This window comes from Ascaphus truei, chromosome 4 (genome assembly GCF_040206685.1).
Source record: "Ascaphus truei isolate aAscTru1 chromosome 4, aAscTru1.hap1, whole genome shotgun sequence".
NCBI lineage: Eukaryota > Metazoa > Chordata > Amphibia > Anura > Ascaphidae > Ascaphus > Ascaphus truei.
In genome coordinates this window covers 215288032-215314942 of record NC_134486.1, presented here as the reverse complement: position 1 = coordinate 215314942, position 26911 = coordinate 215288032, and the positions used below count along the sequence as shown (strand labels likewise).

The following is a 26911-nucleotide window of genomic DNA, read 5'->3' as shown; positions in this document are numbered from 1 at the left end:
GCTTCAGCACAGGAGAATAAACAGGCCTCTGGATACTCAGGAACTTGGAAGGTAAGAACGCTAGGAGAGAGGCCTGGGGCGGTTTGTGGCAGAGACAGTAACGTCCAGGTAGGAGATTATGCTCGGCACTGTTTCAGTGCCAACGCCCAGGATATAAAGGGCGGAGATCCAATCACAGGAGAAGGGTGTGTGAGTATTCCTGCAATGATGTAGCACAGGGCAGAAGCTGCAATGAGAAGCAGCACATGTGCCATAGATTGCCAGAGGAAACTTTTGCAACTGCAGAAGTCTGCAAAAGTTATAATCAAAGCCAGGAGTGGATTCCTTACACTCACACGCCGTGAATTGACTTACACTTGGAAACTCCTTGCAAACACTGACATTACGGACATGCGCCGTTAGGCGACTAACAGTTAATCGGAACGTTCAGTGAATGGCATAAGCCACATTCCTAGTAGTCTGGCAAAAAGCTGGAAAGTGTAATCGGAGGATAAATCAACTGCAGCTATCCAGGATAGCTGAACGCTCCTTGTATATGGAGCTTCCTCAGTTACCACACGATTGCTAGGCACTCTTTCTCAATGGTGGCATAAGTCACCTACTGAGGCAACAGCTTGCGACTCAGATAGACAATTGGGTGCTCTCCCCCATCCTCGCCTACCTAGCTTAGTAGAGCACCGACACCATAGTCTGAGGCATCTGTCTTTACCACGAAATGTTTGCTGTAGTCAGGGGCTGCCAGGATGGGAGCGCTTGCCAGGGCAGACTTCAGAGCCTGGAATGCTTCCTCACAAGCGGGAAACCAGGTAACCAGAACCGAGAGTTTCTTCTGGGTCAAGTCAGTCAGGGGTTTGGCCAGGGCACTGTACTGGTGGACAAACTTCCTATGGTAGCAATGTGTGCCTAAGAAAGCCACTTGCTTCTTTGTATGGGGCACTGGCCACTCGAGAATTGCCTCTACCTTTGCTGGCTCTGGCTTGAGATGCCCTCCCCCCCCCCCACTCTGTGCCCAAGGTAAAGTACCTCTGCCATCCCGACTAGACAGTTATATGGTTTGAGTGTTAGTCGTGCTTCTCCTATCCTTTTCATCACCGCTGCACTAAATGGGATTCCCAAGAATGGCTAAATACAGCTACAGTATGTCGCCCAGGTATGCTCTTGCGAAACCCTGCATCCCTTCCAGTAACCTATTGACCAGGTGTTGGAAGGTAGCCGGGGCATTCCTCATCCCGAATGGTATAACTAGAAATTAATATAAACCACTCTGAGTGAAATACGCTGACTTATCCTGCGCCTCCTGGGTAAGTGGGATTTGCCAGTACCCACTGGACAAATCCATGGTAGTCAGATACCTTGCCCCCCCGTGCAGCTCGTCCATGCGGGGCATGGGATAGGTATCCGATACCGTCTGAGCGTTGAGCTGACGGAAGTCAACACGGAACCGAGTGGTCCCTTCCTTCTTAGGTACCAGGACTACTGGTGAAGCCAAAGGACTCTGAGACGGTACAATTATCCCAAGGGCCAGCATCTCTTCTACCTCCTCTATGCTACGCTTCACCTCTGCTGATACCCGATAGGCATTCTTATGCAGAGGTCTTTGATCCCCGATGTGGACTGGGAGATCAGTGATATGGGTCCTGCTCTGCTTATCCGTGAACAGGTTTTGGTACTGGTCTAGCATACCTCATGCCTGCACCCACTGGGGTGCCTTGAGCTGGGACCTATCTTTACCTGCTCTACTGTGCCCCCTATCCTAGCTTCCCCTAGGATGTCGAGCAGAGCTGGGCTCACCGGGTCCTTCATCTGTGGGCTACAGATATCCAGCACCGATGCTGTACTCTAGGAAAACTCCTTCAACATACATTAATGTGATAGGTCCTATTTCTCCCCGTCCCCTGATCTAACTGTACAACATAGTTGCACTCATTCATCTGCTGGAGAACCGTATACAGGGCAGCGGGCCAGCTCAGGCACCCATGAGTTTGTTTTGCTAAAGGGGCTTCAGAACAAGCACTTGCTGCCCAGGGATGAACTCTCTATTACGGCATTCTGATCATACCAAGTCTTCTGCTTGGTTTGAGCATCCCTGAGGTTAGCCTGTGCCAACCCCATGAGTCGGTCTAGCCGGTCTCCGAGAGTGACTACATACTGTAGCACAGGAGTATCTGTAGTTGTAGTCTCCCCATCCCTCACGAACAGGTCAAGCGGTCCACGGACCCTGCGACCGTATAGAAGCTCAAAGGGTGAGAACCTGGAAGACTCTTGCGGTACCTCTCAGTAGGCAAACAGCAAATGCTGTAAATAAATCTCCCAGGCTCCCTGTTCAGCTTCTACATAGGTTTGCTGCATCTGCTTCAGGCTACCATTGAACCGCTCACACAGTCCATTAGTCTAGAGGTGGTAGGGGTCGTGTGGAGGGTTGTCACCCCACACGCCTCCCAGAGACAGTGGAGCAATTCAGATGGGCTCCCCTGATCGGTTAGAATCTCGCTAGGGATACATACCCTAGAGAAAATTTCTATCAGAGCTACTGCCACCTTCTTAGCTTTGATCGAGGACAGTGCCACAGTCTCTGGGTATCGCAAAGTTGACCACCATGAGGATGTAGCGCTTCCCCACCAACTAGGGACCAGAAGGGGTCCCACAATATCTACCACTACCCTTGGAAAGGTTCACTTATCTCCGGTAGTGGTTTCAGGGGGACCCTCGCACGGTCACCCGACTAGCCTACCTGCTTGCAGGCATCACAGGAGCGACAAAAATCTGCCCCTACCCGCGATGTCCCCAGCCATTAGAAATGCTGCAATACCCGCGATCCAATGATGGTGACTCCCTGATGCCCCACTAGTGGGATGGAGTGTACTACCTGCAACAACTGGTGCCTATACTCCCTGGGTACCACTAACTGTCTCCTACCAGTCCATACCCTATCTGGAGCACCAGAAGCTTTCTCCTAGTACAAGATCTCATGGTACCAGAGATGCCGATCTGACCCACCCTCAGAGGCAGACTCGGACTTCCGAAATCTCATGCCCTCTAAGCTAGGATCAGACTGCACTGCTTTTCTGAACCATGTACTCAGCTCCTGCCACCCACCCTCAGTCACTAAGTCAGGGGATGGGAAAACAGTGGCGTTGGCAGGGAGGTCAGGACACAGTACAGACTCGGTCTGGCTTACCTGGTCGGTCTCCGCAAGAACCGCAATGAATCGGTGGTCCCACATGCAGGAGAATGGTGATCTGCTCTGTGGGCAGGGGTGCCAAGTGCCTGACTTTGGCTCCTTGTGACTGCAGCCACAGGAGCATCTTCGTGTGCAAAAGAGCAGATGAGGTGTCCCAGGTCGTTACTGAGTATCACCTCAGTATCCAACCCTGACAAAACACCCACATCTCTTTTTCCTCGACCGGCACCCCAGTCGAGAAACACCTGGGCGACCTGGATTGACCGAGGTCCCCCGTCTAGCATAGTGACCTGCATCCCTTGTTCAGGAAGCAGATATCAGCTAACCATATCAGGTCGCACCAGGGTAACTGTAGCACCGGAGTCGATCCGGCAGGCTGCCTGGCGATCTCCGATTGTCACTGGTCGCAAATGATTCCTCCGGAAATCATTTGCTTGCAACCCAACGGCCGCAACTGGGTGCCCATCTGTCTCCACGGCTATGCCACTTGTTGAGGTTGAAGAGACCACCGCCTAGGTCCGCTGCTGGACCTGTTGGGTGTCTGCTTGCTGCTCCTCTTTTGTTGCCAGTCCCATGGAGGCGACTGGTTTTGCTGCGTTGCCCCTGGAGTGCGTTGCCCCTGCTGGGGGTAACTGGAATGCCACAGGTCGGGACAATCAGGCTTCAGGTGCCCGGTCTGGTTGCCGTGGTAGCACCACGCTTCATGCGCAAATCCTGCAGGCTTGGCTGCCTTTTTCTCAGGGGGAGACTTGGTCTTCCAATTCGGGACAGCATTGGAACTCGCTGCTGCCTTACCTGCCCGACTGGCAGGAGCCGCAGTAGGTGGTGCCACCCACATCCTATGCTGAGGTCGGGTGGTCACAAAATCATCTACCAGGGTGGCTGCTTCCTCGCAGTTGGCTGGCTTGCGGTCAAGGACCCACTCCCGGACTTCTGGCAGACACCTTTAGAACTGCTCACGAAAGATCAGATCGAGCAGCTCCTTGTAGGTACGGGCATTGCACCCCTCTGCCCACCGAGTACCCCAGTGGATGATCTGGGCTATATAGTCCGCGTGAGCGTCCTGAGCAGTCTTGTCCTCTGACCGGAACCTCTTCCGAAAGGTCTCGGGAGTAATGCGGTACCGTCTTAGCAGAACCGTTTTCGCATACTCGTAGTTCTCTCTGGCATCTAAGTTGATTGCTTCGAATGCCTCCTGTGCCCACCCCGCTCAGCTGCGAGGACAGGAACTTGACCCACACGGCTGGTGGAAGAGAGTACCGCCGGCATTGCTTCTCAAAGCTTTGCAGGTACCCATCGATCTCTGTGACACCATCTATGAACTTCCCAAAACTCTGGTGAGTTGTCTTGGGGGGACGGTGCTGAAAGTAGTCCTGAGGTGCGCTGGGCATGGGTGATGCCGAGGGGTAAACAATAGACTGCTTCAGATGTATTTTCTCTGCTACAGTAGCTCCTGGCCCCAGGATGGCTAACATAGCTGCAATGACCACGGGTACCACCTGAGCCACCAGGGTGACCTGGACTAGTCACCCTGGCTCCGTTCCTCGACTACAACAGCGCCTGCCGTGTTAGCACTGACAAGGGCATCATGTTCCTCCAGTATGGCTTCCAGCCCAGCTTTGCTGCGGCCCTCCGTTTGCAGACCCAAAGTATCACACCGGGCAGCTATTGCTGCACGATCATAGGACCAATACCGTCCTGAACATTGCGACATCTTCGCCCTGTTGCACTAAACTGAGTGACACAAAAAAAGGGTGATTTCTGATTTTGTATAACGTTTTTTCCGTCACCACTTGTTTTGAGAGCTTCCAATCCACATGCTCACTTTGTTCTATAATTCCCTGTGGGAAGTTATAGTCTATGATCCCACCGCTGCCACCAGAAAAAAGGTAGACCAGGTCTTTTAACACATTTATATTTTGGGGATCATTCAATAGGCAAAACAAGGCAGTGAAATAAAATGGAGTTTATTTGGATAAAACCTCAGAAATACAACAAAACACAAAATACAGAAATATACACACTTACTAGGATCTGGGGGTTGAGATCTAGCCTTTCCTAGGTGCAGGTGCAGATTCAGCAGAAACTCCTGACCTGATACTCCTGGAACTGATTTCGTCAAGGAATCCTGACTTTGGCCGCTACTACAATTTGTAGAACGTGGCTGCAAAAGACGGGACTTAGTCTCTGTGAGGCAGGCTTTTCTAGCTTCAAAAAGAAGTCGGTTGCTCTGATATTTCGAACAGAGCAACTTTGAAAAGCCCATCTTAGATTCATTGACTCAAGTCACAGGATGGTCTGGTTCTCTGACTCGGCCTCTCCTTACATACACGCCGCTAAGCTATACTTAGCATGGAGGTAGGAGGATCAACCAATCAGAGAGTGGGAATTTCTCCCCGCCAGACAATAGGAATAGGGGCTCGACCTTGGCTGACGTCAGATGAGGTGGCGTGCCAAGTCGGGTCAAAAAGCTGGGTGAGCAGGAAATATGATTTAGCCAATAGGAGAAGCGCCTACAAGCTGTATCTCCCTGGCTAACTCATTCCCACCCGCTGGGCAGGCTCCATCAAGTCTGGCAGATACAAAAGGTGTCCCCACAGGGTGCCCTTTGTTCTCCTGACTTGGCAATTTGCCATTCCTCGCCCACCAAATGGTCTTCTCATCTCTGGACATCCTCTTCCCATTGAACTATGGACTCTATACAGACATGCTGGCATCTATGCTGATGTCCTAGAGGACTGTATAGCGTCTTATAACAAATGTCTAAAACATTATAACATACACTTTAATAAAGTATACACATTGGGTAACCTTATACTTATAAGGGAAATGGATTTGGGGTATTTGGGCTCGAAATCCAGGAGTCTGGGGGACACTTGGTTGCCCCGGTGTAATTCACCCCGTGTACTGGCGAATCATACCTGCTCGCTGGGGAGAATTCAAGGAAGAATAACTTCGGCCCCCGAACTTCTGCAAACAAATTAATTGTACTTCTACACAAATATTCCCCCTAAAACTGACCCACAAGAAATCTTCCAGTTCTAGGGCCAAGGGAACATGAAAACAGAAAAAGCAAGGGTCACTTTATTTTCAACATGTATTATCCCTGGCCCCTGACTTGTGGTGCTTATGTAGCTACCAGGGACCCCACTGTTTCAGGGGTAACCAGAGGGCTTAACCTTTATTATATAACCTGATTACCCCCTACCGTCACAGAGACACATTTAGAGAATGTAGCAGCTGTGCTAGAGACTATCAGGGAAGCCGGGTTAACCCTCAAACCATCTAAGTGCCTGGTCGGCATGGCAGAGGTACAGATGCATGTGATGGCGAGGGGGTGACCAGACTCACTATAAATGTTAAGCCCGTTTGGTTACCTCTGATCCATGTTTTGGGGTTCAAGAGTGTCAGCTTGAAGCCCAAGCGTTGTATTTGCATGACATGTAATTATGCGACAATAAAGAATTGTTATGTTTTTACATTTTCAGGGATGCCAGCAAGCAGGGTTTGCTAGGGTATGAGTTTCAAGGGGGAGTTTGCAGAGAAAGTGTTGTCAAATGTGTCTAGGTAGTCGGGGTCCAGAGTTGCGGGATATCCCAAAAATGTACCCGAGAATCATGCTTGATTCCCGGATACAAATAGACACATTGTTCCGGCAATATCTCCCCCTTAAAACGCTTGTGCGACTCACTGCTAGGATTCCCTGCTTCAGCACAGCCCAGAAAGGTAAATGGTGCAAAGGGATGAAAAAGGTCCCTAGGTTATGGGGGATACCCAATTACTGCCCAGGTCACCCATAATCTAAATAGGGGTTCATGGGTTCTCCAAACATAGATTAGGTTGAGAGGGGATTTTTAAAGTCCAGTCCTAAGTCTATTTTATAGTGTGTTGGGAATATAGGCTAATAGAAAATAAAGTGCCACTTTTTATTCTATTCCCTATACCCAGAGGCTTATGACTTATAACAGTATATTTTATTAATAGTTATTTTAATATAGTATGTACGGTTGTGCACGGTATTATGAGCTGGTGCTTTCAGAACCCATGTTCTGAGTGAGCCACTGTGCTACCAAACTTGGTGCCAGTGAGTCTAAGACATCGGGCATGAAAGCCACAGAGGATGCCAGAGATGTGAAGAACATCTGGGCAGGAGGGAACGGCTTAAGTACCCACGTCCTGGGATGAATGGAAGTCCTCCGGAAGTACTCCACTCACAACTTTAGTCCTACCTGAAAAAGTTCCATTTATTACAACTCTCTGTTGTCTGTCCATCAACCAGTTTTCAATCCAGATGCAAATATTTTTACAGTGTCCAATATACTTTATTTTGTACACTAACCTCTTGTGTGGAACAGTATCAAAAGCCTTTGCAAAATCTACAGTAAGAAGACCACATCAACTGCATTACCATGGTCTAAATTCCTACTTACCACCTCAAAGAAACTAATACAGTTAGTTTGGTATGACCTATCCTTCATAAATCCATGCTGACTATTACTAATAATTTTGCATTAGTTATTCCTGAATATTATCCCATACTAAACTTTTAAGTAGCTTTCCCAATATTGATTTCAGGTCTCCAGGTCTGTAATTCCCCGGTTGTGATCTAGCTCCCCTTTTAAATATAGGCACCATGCGGTCAAAAGGGGGACATGGCACACATTTGGTGGACATGTCCGGAAATTCAAAAATACTGGGGAACCACTCAAAAATTAATAGAAGAGGTCACCGGCCTCAAAATCCCTGTTGACCCGCTGACCTACCTGTTGGCCAGGCCCCTAGAAAATGTGGACCGACCAACAAGTAAATTAATCTCCTTCATCCTAACAGCGGCTAGATGTGCAGTGGCGGCCGCCTGGAAGAAAGTGTCTCCCCCCTCAAAACAAACGATAAAAAATAGGATACAAGAGGTAATGAATATGGAGAAACTATCGGCCTTTTTGAAAAGATCCACGGACTCCTTTAATAAAACAAGGGACCCGTGGCTAACCCATATGGCACCCCCACGTCCCTAACCCAAAAATGAAAAGTAAAAAGAACGAGTCTAGAAACTCCAATAGAAATATTCTGAGGACGCGATAAGCAACAGGTATCCCCCCCTCCCCTTCCCCCCCCCTCCCCACCTTCCCTTCTCCCCCTTTCCATACTCTTACTCTCTGTTTCCATACTCGCGCCCCCCTCACAACCCCAGGAGGGTCAGGGGGGCGATGAGCTTTCCTCTTTCTTTCTGGTTTCTTTAACCAAAAAATGGAGAAAACTTGTATTAGGCTGTATTAACATATATGACATGTACAATGTGAAATAAGTATTTGCCTAATAAAAAATTTTGGAAAAAAAAAAAATATAGGCACCATATCCTTGAAAATTAAATGTAATGGTTTGGCTATTACTGAACTTAACTAATTAAGATCTCTTTGATGTATGCCATCAGGGCCAGGTGCCTTATTTACCTTAATTGTATCAAGTTGCCTATGAACTTCTTACTCGGTTAACTAATTGTTCGTTAATATAGAGGTTGTGGCTTCCTCCTGCAGCACTACTATTGCAATTGATTCTTCCCTGGTAAACACAGGGACAAATAATTTGTTTAATACCTCTGCTTTTTAGGGTTGATCTTACTTTCTATTGCAATCCATTTTCATTATCCATTTTTGCTAATATGATTGCCCTTTTCCAACTTTTATTACATTCCTTATAATTCTGATATAATGCCTCCATCTCTTCTGACTTTAAGAATGTAAATGCCCGCCTCTTCTTTTCCTTTTTACTTATTTATAAAATGTTTTACCAGGGATATACATTGAGGGTTACCTCTCATGTTCATGTATTTCCTCCCTTACCTGTTTATTTAGCCATATTGGTTTAGACTTGTTTCTTTTATACTTATTACCCAACAGTATACACAGATGAGTGTGCTTTCCTAACAATGTTTTAAAGACTGCCCATTTATCTTGCACATTTTTCCCTGCAAAAACATCACCCCAATTTATTCCTTGTAGATTAGTCATCAGTTTATTAAAACCTGCCTTTCTAAAGTTTAAAGTCTTTGTTGAACACAAGTAATATGGTTTATGATAATTTATTTCAAATGAGTACATTCTATGATCACTATTACCAAATGTTCCCGGGCTTGAATATTTGTTATTACTTCTACCTTGTTTGATATTACCAAATCCAGTATTGACCCTCTCCTGGTTGGTTCGTGAATAATTTTCAATGCCATTATAACAAATGTAATACTATGAATATATCTCAGTTTATACAGTGAAGTTGCTATGTCTGCATCAAGTCAGCTGCAGTATTCATTGATGGATACAGAAACTGAGAGACAGAATGTCCTATCAAAAGATGATTGTCTAAAGATGATGCTACCTAACAGCCCGAATGCTGAAGAAGGGAGAGGAAAGGTTGGTCATTTTTAAATACTTATTGTTATGTTTCAACATGTTGCCAGAGACCAATGAGAAAGTATTTACCTTTTCAATCTTTTATAAAGAAATAAAAATGAATGACTGTAACATAGAGGCATCTCCATTGTTGCCTTTTGTTGTTTGTGTCAGACATAATAGCAGTACTGTGATTGTTTGCACATTCCTCTTAAAGAATGGAGAAAAGTTCCTAAAATGCTTACAGTATGCTGTATTGATATTTCAACAACATGAACAAAAAAAGTAGAATTCCAATTGTTTAAACACGATAGAGTGGAAGTTTAAACTTGCTAGCATAATCGCACTTTGGCCACCAGTTGGATCCAGCACAGGCTTCTGCCATATTGAGAAAAGTAAGCCTAATAGTAATTTCCTACTTGCCTTTTCTACATTTTATCTGATCTAAGAAGCTTCGAAACTTATATAGGGAGATAGAATAACAAAAACTACAAATTGTTGCCTTCCCCAATTTTGCACTTTTTAGGTCGCATTGACCGCTTTACTGGAAAATCTTATTAAATATTTAATTATGAGTAAAGTACAGGAGGATTACTTAGGGTCCATTTGTTTTACTGTGCTGGTAAATACAGCATCTTTGCGTTTTGTGCCCCCTTAAGTAATATGTTGTTATTGATTAGATACGCTGTTGTTTCGCAAGATGTTAATTAAATCCTTTTCCTGGTAGAAGTTGCTTTGCAACCAACGTGCCTCGGCAGTAGTATTTACTGTAATTGCCCAGTGCTGCTTTGCTCTTTCGTTGCAAAATCATATTTTATACCCTACTGGAGGGGAGGGATTCCCTTTTTACCACATTTATTTTAACTTCTGTATGTATTGTAATACTACCTTATTCCGGTGTTTTATCTCTCTTTATACATCAAATACATTAACCACTTAAAGGAGCACAATCCATGCCGGCAATTTTGTTTGTGAAATAATTTTTTTTAAACTACATTATATATATATATATATATATATATATATATATATATATATATATATATATATATATATATATATATATATATATATATATATATATATATATATATATATATATATATATATATATATATATATATATATATATATATATATATATATATATATACACACACACAATGTCGTTTTTTTATTTTTTTATTTCTTTATTTCGCAAACAAAATTGCCGGCATGGATTGTGCTCCTTTAAGTGGTATATATAGATTATTGAAGCATGGGGTCTCTGGAGCTGAACCCTGTTCATTTCTGCTCTGAGGACCCCCTGATTGAAACAGTGTTTCAGGCACTCAAGACCGCGCTGGCCAGTGCACCCATCATGGCTGCCCCAGGCTATTCAAAAACGTTTTTGGTACAGACCGACGTCTCGGACTACGGTATCGGTACTGTACTCAGTCAAGTGGGGGAGAAGGGAGGAGAGCAGCCTGTGGTGAACCTGAGCAGGAAACTGCTGCCCAGGGAAGTGGCTGATGCCACCATTGAAAAAGAATGTATAGCCATTGTGTGGGCTTTATGGAAACTTCAGCCCTCTAAGTTGGCTACAACAGGTGTCCGGGAAGAATGCCAATCTGCTTCGCTGGAGTCTGGCACTGCAAGAATTTTATTTTAGTATACAGCACAAGAAAGGCAGCGAGCATGACAATGCGAATGGACTATCACGTTATGACAGTCCCAGTGAGCCGGCAACCTTAAGACGTTTTAGGCCATTTCAACCGCCGTGCCGGCGGTCGTAACAGAGCCTTCGGCTTGAGGGGAGAGGTGTGGGGGTGAAGGGTAACCAGGCTCAATAATAAAGGTTAAGTCCACTTGGTTACCCCTGATCTGTGTGTAAAGGTCCTAGAGGGTCAGCTCTTGGACCCAGCTGTCGTATATGTATCACTGAGACTGTGTAGTACTTATGCGACAATTCAATATTTTCTGTATTTTGCCTTTCCAGGGGTGCTGGGCAGCGGAGCTCGTGAGGCTGTGAGTTTATGGGTGGGTTTTGCGGAGAGTCTTTAATCAGATTGTTGCTATGTAGCAGGGTTCCAGAGTTATGGGACACCCCAGAGATGTACCGGGAATCAGGTAAGATTCTCGGGCACATTGAACCACGGTGCTCGGCAAAATCCTACCCTGGAAACATTCTTGTGACTCACTGCCAGGGTTCCCTGCTTCAGCACAAACAGGAAAAGTAAAGCGGGCATGGGGGATCAAGGTATCCCCAGGACGGTCCCGGGGTCCCTACTATAAGGTGGGATGCCCAGACCATGCCCCGTCACCCTGAACCTGGTAGAAAGGTTCAGGGGGTGCTCCAGCTATGTTTAAAATCTGCAAGGGTTTTTATTGTGTGGGTACAGTAAAGTCAGGGTTGTGCAGTGTGCCAGGAATAAGGCTGGTAAGAGTAAGGAACACATATTTTTATTCTATCCCTGACACCGGACCAGAGGACTTATAACAGTAAGACACAGACACATAAGCAAAGTTGTATTAAAGGTTTTAATTTAATAAATGTGAATGCTTATAACCATGTATATCTGTGACTGTGGGATTCCTAGTCCGTGGTTCCGAGAGACCAGATGGCTACTAAGCTTGGTGCCACTGGGTCTACTCGAGACCCGGAGTTGAAAGACTCAGGGATGCCAAGGTATTAGTACAGGAGGAGTGCTACAGTTATACTTGAGTACCTCCGTCCTGGGCTAACAAAAGGCTATCCGGTCAACAATTACCCTGCCTCAGACTCTGCGGCTTCAGAGATTTTGACTCAGAAAATGTTCTAAGTCCTGCTTTTTGAGGACGTAGTGTCGCGGCTGGGGTTGTATGCCGAATTGCGTTCCAGGACTTTTGTGAATAAATGGAGATGAATGCAATACCACCCCCCACCCCTCCAGTCTTTTGCCTCATAAACTCTATCACGTCAAAGTGCAATGAAATTGAATGGAAATCTTTACTTGTACTCCATCCATGTACAAAGTGCAGTAATACAGGAGACATAATAATAGGAATAAGCGCTTCATACATAAAAGTAGACATTTTTTTCCTCCGCAATATAACAAAGATACGCCCTTTCCTCTGTTGCTCGACTGCTAAAACTCTGACTCAGGCCCTCATTCTCTCCCGTCTTGATTACTGTAACCTCCTGCTGTCCGCCTTCCTGCCTCTCACCTATCTCCCCTACAATCTATCCTAAACGCTGCTGCCAGAATCACTCTACTCTTTCCTAGATCTGTCTCAGCGTCTCCCCTCCTGAAATCCCTCTCCTGGCTTCCAATCAAATCCCGCATCTCACACTCCATTCTTCTCCTCACTTTTAAAGCTTTACACTCTTCTGCCCCTCCTTACATCTCAGCCCTAATTTCTCGCTATGCACCACCCCGACTCTTGCGTTCTGCTCAAGGATGTCTTCTTTCTACCCCCTTTGTATCTAAAGCCCTCTCCCACCTTAAACCTTTTTCACTGACTGCCCCACACCTCTGGATTGCCCTTCCCCTCAGTACCCGACTAGCACCCTCTCTATCCACCTTTAAGACCCACCTTAAGACACACTTGCTTAAAGAAGCATATGAATAGCACCGTAGATATTCTGAACACGATACATAAAGCTTGGCCCCCTGCAGATGCACTTACCAGAACTCCCTCCTACTGTCTCTGTACGTTCTCCCTACCTACCAATTAGATTGTAAGCTCCTCGGGGCAGGGACTCCTCTTCCTTAATGTTACTTTTATGTCTAAAGCACTTATTCCCATGATCTGTTATTTATATTATCTGTTATTTATTTGATTACCACATGTATTACTACTGTGAAGCGCTATGTACATTAATGGCGCTATATAAATAAAGACATACAATACAATACAATACATTAGGAAAAGGAGCCCATGCCCAAAGAGCTTACAATCTAATTGAATACTGTGTTTGTTCGCTGTAGAATACAATGATGTAAATAAGGTGGCTTTACATTCCGTTTTCAAAATGCCTATGGTACAAATTTCGAAGGGAGAATGACTTTTTAAACACATCTGTTATTCTTCAATAAGGGAAATTATAAAATTATAAACCAAAAGTATAACAATTTGTGCACATTTGATATAGTAATAGTATTTTCATTTAAAATTAAAGACAAAATAGACAGTAGTTGACAGCACACTGTCACACATTGTATCGGGATGTACTCTAAGTAACAAGGATTTTTACTTTCCTGCTCAGATAGTCTGAATCAGTACTCTTAGCCACAAATATTAAAATGGCCAGGTAAAATCCACTACTTAATTCTTTGCCTAAGATTTCAAAATTCTCTTGTAAGAAAAACCTGCAATATATTATGTAAATGAATAAGTAATTTTATATCCTTCAAAACGGCTTCTTTAGTTAAAGAAATGTATGATGAAAATCTGGTTACACCATTCAGTTGCAACTGTTATTAAATGTATTTATTTCAATTTATGCACTTACGTATTTGTTCTCTCTCTAGTTTTCGATTTTTGGTAGCCAATCTCTAAGAAGATCACTTTATCGAACACTCTCTGATGAGAGTATGTGTAGTAACCGTAGAGGATCTTCATATGCAAGTTCACGTAGCTCAATACTTGATCAAGCCTTGCCAAATGACATTTTGTTCAGCACAACCCCACCATACCATAGCACACTGCCTTCCCAAACCCATTTGACCCCTGGAATGGGAAGCCTGAGAAGTAAGTATTTTGTTTTTGTAAGCACTTGTTATGTGTCAGCATGTTTTATCATATATGTTCTTGTTCTCCTTAGTTTTGCATAAGTTTCACTCTGAAATCCATATTCAATATGATGAGGAAAGATAATGCACAGTTAACAGTATATAAACTTATATTGCAGTGTATGGAAACTAACACTCTTAGTTTCAAGCTGCAATCAACTCAAGAACGGGATTGGTAATCTGCTTTAAAGGCATCGCATTGAGCTCACCTTAAAAAAATCTTAATCATGCAAACTAATATTACAGTATTTCTCCAATATAACATTATTTTTTCCTGTTAAATGGTTGTCACAAACTACCAATTTAATTTTCTTGAAACTTTGGAAAACAGGTCTCTTTGATCCCATTTACAGATCAAACTTTGTTGTAAGCCATCGAAAATGAGCTTTAAACAAAGATGTTTCATGACAGTCGGGATGACTGCTGATATAACAAGAGAATTGATATACATGTATGTTATGTTAAACATTTGCAATGAGGTATACAAGATATGTGACCATATGGAAGATTAAAATAAATATTGTTTGGAGAATTTTCACATGGTAGATTTTGTGTAAATCTCAGAGTAGCTTTGTTACCACCAGAGGATACTGTGGTTTATGTTGCACTCTACAATTTAAATTAACACATCCTATTTTTGTCCTTGATTTTGGAATGCAGCCACATTTATAGTATATCTAAACATGGAAATTTTGAGTAAGAGCTCCTTAAGGATATACTAATCTCCACACACACAAGGTCTGAGACAAGCTATTGAGTATTCCCATTCTACTTTTAAAGCCAGTGACCGAGTTTGTGGCATTTTAAAAATGCCTTGGTATTCTACAGTAAATGGGTTCTCTTTGAAAAGTCTCATGTTTCTTTAAGCCATTCATTTCTGCAGCTCTGTGACCCACACAGTCACAATAAGTAATTTAACTGCAGCAATGCAGACAAATTATACATTGTGATTATTGGAACACTATTCATATACAGTAGCATGTGCCAAAATATAATGGATATCTCAATTTTAACAGCACCAATGATAGCAGATTTTTTTTCTTAATCCTTTTTTTCATATACCAGTAGCACTTTTCTCCCAATGGGACTCAAAGCGCTTCACAATTATAGTATAGCAAGCGGTATGCAGCAGATAGGCATTTATACAGACACACTCGCTGCCCAGGTGAGCTTACAATCTATGTTTCTGGTGTCTGAGGCACAAGGAAATAAAGTGACTAGCCCAACGTCACAAGAAGCCAACACAGGCAAAACCCCTGATTCAAACTCTGTGTCATTGTTTTCAAAGTCAGTGTCTTTACTTACTGAGCCACTCCTTCTCCCTTGTATGTTTTGTACGTTTGTGTGTGCCATACAGAAATTGGCAGATAAAATTATAATTAAATATATTACACAATGTCCTTTGCGTCTCTTTCATAATTACTCCAGCATAACATACCTCAGGAATTCTGGTTCATCACATTTTGAAAAAAATGGGGTTGTGTGGCAAGCACGTGTGTTTTAAGTGAAACTTCTCCGTGTTCTGTCATTGACATGGAATAGTGTTAGTCATGTTTTGCATAGAATCAAACACTGTTGTATTTATTTATGGGCTGATATTTCCATAGTATCCTTTTTTAAACATGATACAATTGACTTCTGATAACTAAAGTAAGATACATAAATTTAGGATTTAACTGTCTTAATGGCGTTGAAAGATTGCATCAATTGTTGAACCTGATGTTGTAGTTGGAATAGCCGGGTTGGTGTTTAGAGTTAAATTAAATGTTTTATCCAAGAATGTTATGAGTGGCAGTGCTTCTTCAGAGTTAAGTTGACGTTAAAGTCACCACTAACAATAATGGGTATTTTATGAGAATCGTTGTTCAATAAGGCTGCACCTTAAGTGGTAGCAGAATGTAATGGATACATTTGATGATATTCTGTAGTGATTAATTTGGAGAACAGTATATGATGGTGATGAGGATCACTTGTTCGTTGGGTAACATGTACTGTACTGCACAGATGTCTCCTACTGCCTTAACAGTGACGGGTAATCCAGTATTCTGACGGTGGATTATGTCCAAATGAGGTATGCTAACGTGTGTATTTGCATTATTTTGGTACACTGCAACTCCACCAGCATGAACATTTGGACATTTTTACTGAACGACACACTGAAAGTTATGAATAGGCACATGTTCGGTATTATGCAACCAAGTCTCTGAAAGGAGTAATATGTGACACTATTGCGTAACTGAATCACTGAGATCTATGTGGTGTGCTCAAAGGCTCTAGTAGTTTAACGATAGGACTGAAATATCTGTTCTGTCATAGATAAAATTGATCAAAGTGTCTTGCATCATCTGGAGTCGGTTGTTTTGTAGTCTTGCAAACTCATTTTGTAGGTCGATTGTGGACATAGTGTTTCTAAGTCCGTGATAGAATTTATTGTCACCATTTCTTGAAATTATGTAAAGTCCATTAATGTGTGGGACCCATGACAAAGCAACATAAACTAATTGCTCTGCGTAAACAAAAATATGGGGTAGAGGACCCCAATCACCCAGTGCTACAGAGCTTTGTATTGACCCACAATGATTATGTCTGACTGCATTTAAACCGGATCATTTAGTGTGATAATGCATGCTTGAGGCTGTATGCATAAAAACCCCTAGATGGCACAAGGTATAGCAGAGATGTGCAGAGTTGTGAGTGGGGAGTCTTTAAACCCCCCCTCCCCTAACCTCTCCAGTCTCTCTGAACTGAATTAACCTATATGCCTGGGGCAGCTCTCATGGGGCAGCAATTGTACTCACATAAGTATGAACGCCGGTTCTGTGTGCTCCATGGCTGATATATTATGCAGAAGGAGTGTACCTGTTCCGGTGAGGAGAGGCAATTCAGCGGGCACCACGAGGCAGGAGAAAAAAGTTGCTGAAGCTGGACTGTGCTGTATAACAATTCCTTTATTGTAGCATAGTTAAAAAGAGGAAGCTTTCCCCCCTCTTTTTTACTATGCTACAATAAAGGAATTGTTATACAGCACAGTCCAGCTTCAGCAACTTTTTTCTCCTGTCTCGTGGTGCCCGCTGAATTGCCTCTCCTCACCGGAACAGGTACACTCCTAATTGCTCTGCGTGTCCCTTTTCATACTCGTACACAATTTTGTTGAATGTTCCTCCTTGGGATTTATGTATTGTCATTGCACAAGCCGGTATCAAGGGAAGATGATTTTTTTTTTAGCTGTGATTGTTCGGTTATTGTTTACTGAAATATAGTACTGTAGTAGTAGGGTTTGATGATGTAATGATGTTACATTGTAAGTTACTTATGTCACAGGAGACCAGGTTTATCAACACATTTTATACCGGGATCATTGATTGAGCAAAGCAAGGAGGTAAAATAAATTGTAATTTATTTCAGGAAAAGACATACACACAATGTACCACAATTTACAGGGTTAATACACTTACTGATAACGGGCTAACGAATAAACTTGTCCTTTAAACGAATTTCTCAAAAATGACCTCTGTAGGAGCCCTTTCCAATGACCGGGAGGTATTCACGAAATCCTGGAACTGATTTCGGCATGCTATGCCAGTCGCAACCGCTACGTTCTCAAAAAGCGGGACTTAGAAAATGTTCGCACTCAAAATTCCTGAAGCCGGCTCGCGTCTATTCAGCACAGAGCATCTTTGAATTTGCCTCTGTTGGTTTGGCGCTTGAAATCTGTGCTCCTGATTGGCTGCAAGGCTCCTTATGGGTTTCAGTGTCCCATTCATAAACCTCTACAGCCTATCAGAGCGTAAGAATTTTCCTGACAGCCAATCACCGATTTGCCGGTATTGTAAAGCCGGGAGGGCACCTTTTTTCGTTCTGCAAAGGGGCATGCACCAACGTTGCACCTCTGCCTCTTTGAATATCGAGCCCCGCCGTGGCTCCAGGCTCCACAGAGTCTTGGTTCTGTCAAATGGTGGCCGGGTAGCCCTGTGTTAGCCCAGGAGGTACTCAAGCATGACTGCAGTTCCCCTCTTGGTCTAACACCTTGGCATCCCTGAGGCTTTCAAGTCCGGACACCGCACAGACCCATAGGCAACAAGCTTGGTAGCCATCTGGTCCCTCAGAATCCATGACTTGGAAATCCCACAGTTCATTCACAGGTTATCAGTACATATACCTATTAAATATAACTCTTTAATAAAATATACTGTGTCCTGGATCTTGTGTGATAAAATGTGTAAGTCCCTATTCTGGTGTAAGAGATGGAGTAAAGGGCTATACTGCTTACACTCACTAGCCTCATCCTTGCCACTCTCTAGAAATAACTTAGACACTTTTTGCACACAAGAAATCACTCTCAGCTTTATCATATAGCTGGAGCACCCCCGGAACCCTTATACCAGGATCAGGGTACCTGGGCATCATCTGGGCACCCCCTTTTATACTAGGTTTCCCCTGTATGGTTGCAGGTTTGCATTAACCCCTTCGTGCCCTGTTTACCGTGTCTGGATTATGCTGCAGCAGGAATCCTGGCAGTGAGTTGCAAGAACGTTTTCGGAGTCAGAGTTTGACCGGAGCAATGTGCTTGGCAGTATCCGAGAATCTCACTCGATTCCCAGATCCAACTTTTGGGTATCCCATAACTCCGGAACCCCAATACATAGACAAATTCTGTGAAGACTTTCTCCGGCAAACCCACCCTGAAACTTACAGCCTAGAAATCTCCTGTTCTCAGCACCCCAGGAAAAGCAAAACACAGAAAAATCTTTAATGTCGCAAAATTTGCACACAGTCACAGTAATGCATTTCTGATATCTGGGTCCAAGAGCTGACACTCTGGGACCTCAACACACGAATCAGGGGTACCCAAGTGAGCTGAACCTTTATTAGTGAGCCTGGGTACCCTTTCACCGTCACAACTGATACCTCTCTTTGTCTTGTTATCGTATTCTACAACATAGGCAGCACGAGAATTCCTCTGTTATAAATTGTATGTCAGTATTTGATTGTAGAACGTTAATTATGAATGTATTGTAAGGATTGTGTCACTTTTCACTAGGTTTCCCTTTTGAGGAAACCTTTTGGCCATTTAATGGCAACTCTGATTACATCCAAGTAGTTCTCGTAGGAATGTATGTTATTTGCCTGAAAGAAGGTTTTTATGTTGTGTAATTGTTGTTTTATATATTGTGCCATATTGTTATGTAATGAGCAGCGTATTTTTTGTGGTGGACATCTGTCTTGGGCATGGGCACTAATATAGTTGTAGAGGGACATGGCATGAATGGAGCTTCGAAGCGACATATCTTTTGTTTATTAGTGGCTATTTTCTTGTAGCACGTTGTGACGGTAAGGGGGTAACCAGGCCATAAATAAAGGTCATATGTCCGACTGTTACCTCTGAGCCATATTGGGGAGATTAGAGTGTCAGCTCTTGAACACAGTTATGGCACATGCATAGTATTGTAATAAAGAATTTGTATGTTTTACCTTTCCAGGAGTGCTAACCAGTGGCGATTCAGAGGCTATGCGTTTCAGGGTGGGTTTTGTGGTGAAAGTGTTGTTGGAATGTGTCTAGGTAGAAGGGGTCAAGAGTTTCTGGCCACCCCAAAAATGTATCCGGGAATCAGGTCAGACTCCCGGGGACATGTAGACACAGACCTCTGGGCAAAATCCTCCCTGTGAAGCAGTTGCGCGACTCTTCTAGACTGAGTCCCAGCGGGAGTCCCATTCAGAATCAGTGACCCCCGCTGTGTTAATCCTGATGGGCCATTCCCCCCTGCTATACACTTTGCCGTGAACGCTCCACTTTTGGTCCGCAAGTCCAGCAAGTGATGCGGCAGGTTTTAGACACAACTGGCTGCATATGTAGCATGCATTATAAATCAGTACATCTTTTACAAATGTAGTATTTGTAATTGGCCACTCTTTCATAGAATGTGTTTAGCTCAACATTTCCTTTAAATGGAATTGCACCTTTTAGTTGCTCACAATTTATTTATTTAAGGGCAGTTAAAATTTGGAAATAATTACCAATTGAGACTGTGTATATAATAGATATATAATATATATCTTCATATATAATATATATCTTCAAAAAAAGGTTGGAAGTCTTTTTAGAAAGATATGTAGGGATTTACCCAATAAGTAAACATGGGAAGGATGTTGATCCAGGGAGAGATCCGATTGCCATTATTTTTTCCTCTTATGAGACATCATTGGATAATATTTCACTGGGGTTTTGTTTGCCTTCCTCTGGATTAAAATTCTGTAAATACAAATACAGATGCAGCGGCCGTTATTCAAACACTTTCCGTGGTGTATACCTCGGAATACCCATGTCATGGCGCAGGATTTCTTCCTACCGTACCGCCTTAAGACGCGAGTGCAGAAAATGGCGTTTTAGTGTTCTGGTTTTTAAATACTGAAATTGACACAGTAGCACAGTACTGTACACATTGCAATTCATTAATTTCATTGCATTTAATTGCACGGAAATCATGAAATTGAAACAAAGCAACCGCGATAAACACGTGTGCCTGGGGCGATTGGCCGCGTGGAATACAGCAGAGCACAATAAAACTGCGCCGTGATTTGTACGAATAACGGCCGCTGCATTTGTATAGGATAAGTATCTGTCGTCTGCATTTAACATGGGTTGAACTTGATGGAAACATGTCCTTTTTCAATCTCATCTACTATGTAACAATAAGATTGATTACAGTGGACTCCTAAACACATAATGTTTCTTTATTTTACTTCCATTTTATTTTAAACCCATGCCTTTATATTTTTTTCCAGGTGAATGTTGGTTCTCTGATGGATCCCTATCAGATAAATCAAAGTTTAACGATCCTGGTCTGATGCCTCTTCCAGATGCAGCAACAGGTTTGGACTGGTCACATCTGGTCAATGCTGCTAGAGCCTTTGAAGGTACGGCTGACTTTTCACTGTTTTAAAAAAAAAAAAATTCCAAATGGCTTACTCGTATTTTTTGCCAAAATTAAAGATTAAAATACTTTTACACACAAAATATTAAGTGATTTTTTTTTTACTATTCAGTGCTACTCCATAACACCACTTCTGTCTCTACTTAGTAAATATGGCCCATTCAAGTAAATCTGCTGTAAGGTGTCTTATGGAATATCCAAATATTGGCCAAAGTATTCAGCACATCACAAAATATAGAATATCTGCTGGTAGACAAATTTCAGAGAAAGCTTGAGAAAACAATTTCTGCTGCATGTTAACCACTTCTGTCCTGGAGATATATATATATACACATTACTTTGAATTATCCTCCAGCAATAAAAGGATTCAAAATACAACATAATCCTCCACCAAAAATGTGCTTAGACAATGCTTGGTAGCGAGTGCTACCAAACATAATTGCTTCAACCAAGACATTCTTGGTTTGCAGAAAAGCACAGATAAGTCAGCAACAACTTTAGAGAGTATAATAGGTTTGTAAAATTAGATTTAAAAAGTTTTGATAGAGTATGTTAAAGTACCTCAGATAATATTTTATTTTCATTTTTAAAGTATCGATGGGTCGTTTACACGGTTGAGCCTTCTAGAAAAGTGGTTGTGTTCTTGACACTTCAAAATACATGTAAAATCAGAAGGTGTATGTTGTGTAATTATCATTATAGCTATTTGATCTTCCAGAAATGTGGTTGCATTATCAGTACCGAAAATATATATAGAAGTCAGAGGTAGTAATTAATATGTTGTGAATTTTCGGAAACTTTGGACGTAAATTTATTATCTCCAAGGCATAAATAATATAAAACCATGTTCATTCCTAACATATTGTGTGCTGCAGTTCACACTGAAATATAATCTCAATTCAAGAGGCTTTCTACTATGGCATGTTTTAGTAGATGTGATGGTCAATATTTCTATGCTCCTAGATAATCTATGTGAAATAAAATTCAATGCTCTCTAACGTGTCAATATAATAAACAACAAAATAAGTGACATTAAGTGATATTGGTGATGTAATAATAAATTATACTGATAAGTTATTGGGTGGTTTGCAGCTCTCAAATCACAGATTTCTTCTTCCGTTTGTAAGAATAATTCTTTGAGTGGATGTTGAGGCGCACAGTGACTCCTAAATTCATAAATTAGAGGGAATAAACCACAACACTGTACAGCTCTATGATATAGAGTAGGTCAGAGAGAATGTGACTAATACTATTCACACATGGTGAGTATATAGTACACAATAGATGTACCAATATATGTTTCTAAGGAAGATTGTTCCACATAGCTTCAGAATGATGGAGTAGAAAACAACACTAGTGTAAAGCTATGTTTACTAGAGGCACAAAGAGGGTATATTGCACTCACGAGGTCTTTTGAAAATAAACATTTTGGGTTGTTTGTATATGGAACACACTAGATGCCTGGTCTCCCGTTCAGAGTGAACTATGGACGCCATCTGTGAGGAATCGCCATCCTGGCAGCCGTAGACCGTATCCTCACCTTAAAGACCCTTCCGCGACAGACATCCAGGATGCGCAATCTCGTGGCACAGTTACGCGCTCGCGGATCTTGCGCAGTCTGACTCCACCCCCCGCTCCGGGACGTGACGGGTGCGCTCCTCCAGCCTCCCTGTTGACGCGCGTCCCAATCTCCGCCCCCACTCTGGTGACGGACAGGACCGGCGTTGGAGTGACGTCCGTACCATACTCCACCCCCTGACCTCCGTGACGCGCGCGGGTCGGCACATGATCGGTCCCGCCCCCATTCCTGATCAGGCTGCATCATAGGGCGCACCTGGATAGCCAAACGAACAGTAATGTCCAATTATCAGTGCGACAGAGCATGAACAGGCTGGGTATAAATCTTTATTTAAATGTCCATTAATGTCCTCTGATGTGAGCCATAAATGAAGTATAATGGGGTAGCTAATCAGACCCTGATTCAGGTTAGCCGAACATCAAATGCCAACAATTAACTCATATATTAGAAGTAGCCGTGTATCAAGGCATAATTCTCTAAGTGGGATTTATGGAGTATTAAGGAAAGAAAACAGTACTATGACAATTCAGTCCTGTTAACCACCACACTATTGAGAGATACTACGTAGACTAAACAGGCGACAATGACGTGCTGTAAATAGCAGCAGGCAAACCTCCATTAGCAAACTCACAGTTAGATGAAAAGATGGCTCCACACTCGTGCGTCCAGCAGGAAGAGTGTAGACAGTGATAGAATCCTCAGAGGAGGGGTGCGGAGCACAGCAAGCGAGGAATATGAGGGGATACGGCACACACCCATAATGTATAAAAACAATTTATTGGGTAACAAAAGATGGAGACATCAAAAATAGGGTACAAAAATCACTGACGCGTTTCGGGCGCAAATGACCTTTGTAAAAGAGTATTTGCGCCTGAAACGCGTCAGAGTGATTTTTGTTACCCAATAAATAGTTTTTATTACATTTTGGGTGTGCCGTATCCCCTTGTTCCTCGCTTGCTGTGCTCCGCACCCCTCCTCTGAGGATTCTATCATAGGGCACACCTGTGTGCACCAGCAGCCAATAGGATTCCGCTTCCTGGTTCTCTCCTGGCTTTCTATTTGAGGATCTCCCTTTATATATCTTCTTGTTTCAGACTGTCATTGCTGAGCATAGTCTAGTGTGACATCGTGCCTTGCTGCATTCAGTTCCCTGTCCTTGCCTTGCCTGTTAACCTCTTGTTACCTGACCCTCTCTTGGACTCCGCACCTCTCCACTCCTGATCCAGCTACGAACGACCATTCTCCTGTCTCCAGTCCTGACCTTTGCTAAGTACTCCAACGATCTGCTACTCTCCTATCCTGAAACTGGCTACGTACCCCGACGATCCGCTACTCTCCAATCCTGAACTTGGCTACGCACCCCGACGATCCGCAACTCTCCTGACTTGGCAAGTACCATCTTCTATTCTCACATCTCTAAACCTGACCTGGCTTGCACGACCAATCTACATCCTAGGTGCGCCCGCGTGGCAGTGGGTTGGCGTTACTCAATTCCCAACCTCAGCACCGCGGTCGTGCTTCGTTTGTGGTGAGCTACGCGTTACAGTATGCTTAGCCACACAAACTTCGACCCCGCTGAGGTAGGAAGAGTCCTGAGCACACACGCAAGCTACCTGTCTAGTATTGAGGAGAAATTAGTGGCTAGTGATCAAAGCATGTGCTCCCTTCAGGAGAACTTCAGGTCTCTCACGCGTTCTCTTCAAGAACCTCTTTCCTCTCTTGCTCCTGCTGTTTCTGAGTCTGCCACAATGCCCTCTTCACACTTCTCCCAAAAACCTCGGTTACCTGCCCCCAACCGTTATAGGGGTGACCCTCACGAATGCCGGGGGTTTCTTAATCAATGCTTTATACAATTTTAAATTAATCCTTCACGCTTCACTGCACCCTACGCCAAAGTGGCGTATATTGTTTCTCTTCTTATAGATAACGCTCTTGCCTGGGCCTCTCCCATCTGGGAACGAAGATCCGATCTCACACAGGATATCGGAGCCTTCGCTAGGGAGTTCCGGAAAGTGTTTGATACACCTGGCGTAAGGTATGTGCTGCCTCTACACTATTTCATGTTTCTCAACGCAATCGTCCAGTTGCTACATATGCACTCGAGTTTAGGACTATAGCTGCAGAGACCGACTGGAACAACGAAGCTCTGTCCGCGACTTTTTGGCAAGGGCTATCAGACCCTTTGAAGGATAAGCTGGCAATTTACGACCGTCCCACCGACTTGGAAGAACTGCGTGAACTTCATATATTTAATCTTATATTTAAACTGACATATTTTAATCTTTTCTAAATCCATACAAGAACACATCATTTATGTGAAACAAGTGCTTCTTCACTTGCGTGAAAACATACTTTTTGCCAAACTGGAGAAATGTCATTTTTCACCAAACATCTACCATTTTTATGGGATACATCATTTCTGATAGCAGCCTAACCATGGACCCCGCCAAGTTCCAAGCAGTTCTGGATTGGCCACAACCGACTACTCTTAAAGCGGCACAGCGATTTCTTGGATTCTCAAATTATTATCACAGGTCATCCAAAAATGTTCTTCCTTAGTGGCTCCACATACGGAATTAACCAAGAAAGCAGCGAACTCTGCTTCCTGGCCCACTGCTGCGCTTCAGTCTTTCGCACTTCTTAAGAAGGCCTTCGTGTTCACCCCGGTTCTCATTCATCCTGATCCTAAACTTCCTTTTACTCTTGAAGTTGATGCCTCTGACGTTTGTGTTAGCGCTGTTCTGTCCCAAAGAAATAATCCTCTATCCAGGTTGCATCCTTGTACTTTCTTTTTAAAAAAAAAATCTCCAGCTGAATGCAACTAAGATTTCGGGTTTTCGGGAATCGTGAACTCCTGGCCATGAAATTAGCTCTGGAAGAATGGAGACATCTTCTGGAAGGTACCAAAGATCCGATAACTATCCTCACAGATCATAACAACTTGCTTTTCATTGAAGGAGCACATCGCCTCGGAGCCCGTCAAGCCAGATGGTCGCTATTTTTCTCTAGATTTAATTTCATAGTTTCCTATCTTCCTGGTTTCAAAAATGTCAAAGCTGATGCCTTATCCCATCAATTCTCTCTGGACGACAAATTTGAGGATCAGCAAAAGCCCATCCTGTCTCCTAAATGTATTCTTTCGGCCACTTCATTCGGAGCTCTCAAAGACATTGTCCGCCAACAAAGCCACATTCCTCCTGGCATCTCGCCACCTCAGGACCATCTCTTCACTTCTTCTCTGCACCGTAAGAAGGTTCTCGAGTGGAGTCATTCTTCCAAATCTGCAGGACACCCTGGCACCAAGAGGACATTGGATCTTATTTCTTGTACGTTTTGGTGGCCGGGGATGCAAAAGGACTTAAAAGATTTCGTAGCCGCGTGCCCCACGTGTGCCAGGACTAAAACACCCAGAATTCTTCCCTCGGGTCTTCTTCAACCTCTGCCTGTTCCTGACCGGCCTTGGACACACTTGTCCATGGATTTCATTGTTGATTTGCCTATCTCCAAGGGTATGAACACGATTCGTGTGGTAGTGGACCGATTCTCGAAACAGGCCCACTTCATACCCCTCAAGGGTCTTCCCAATTCTCCCATATTAGCCGATATCTTCATATCGGGGAGCTTTTTTGCTTACATGGAGTACCTATGGTAATAGTATCAGACAGAGGCTCTCAGTTAATATCCTGGTTCTGGCACTCTTTTTGCCTCCAGATAGGTATCACTCTTCATTTCTCATCTGGATATCACCCACAGACTAATGGTCAGATGAAGAGGACCAATCAATCTCTTGAACAATATTTACGCTGTTTTGTATCGGACTCCCAAGACGACTGGGCTGAACGCTTACCCTGGGCAGAATTCGCCCACAACAACGCACGTAGTGGTTCAACCTTGGAGTCCCCTTTCTTCATGAATTACGGATTCAACCCATCTACTCTTCCTCTTGTTCTACCTTCCTCAGGGGTCTCAGCGGCAGGATCAGAGAATTGCAAGATCTTTGGAAAAGGATTCAGGTCAACATCAGGCAAGCAGTCAATAGGCAGAAGAGTCAAGCAGATCGCAACCATAGACCTGCTCTG

General features: G+C 43.5%; 1 protein-coding gene across 9 annotated transcripts in view; it reads left to right on the top strand.

Moving 5' to 3' along the window:
* SIPA1L2 (signal induced proliferation associated 1 like 2) overlaps positions 1 to 26911 on the top strand; it is a 330464-nt gene that overhangs the window by 274143 nt on the left and 29410 nt on the right. For all 9 annotated transcript variants that reach the window (XM_075596857.1, XM_075596850.1, XM_075596848.1 and 6 more), the window contains 3 exons: positions 9438 to 9588; positions 14061 to 14280; positions 21105 to 21236. In XM_075596857.1, coding sequence (XP_075452972.1) covers positions 9438 to 9588; positions 14061 to 14280; positions 21105 to 21236 — 503 coding nt within the window. The remainder of the gene's footprint in view (positions 1 to 9437; positions 9589 to 14060; positions 14281 to 21104; positions 21237 to 26911) is intronic.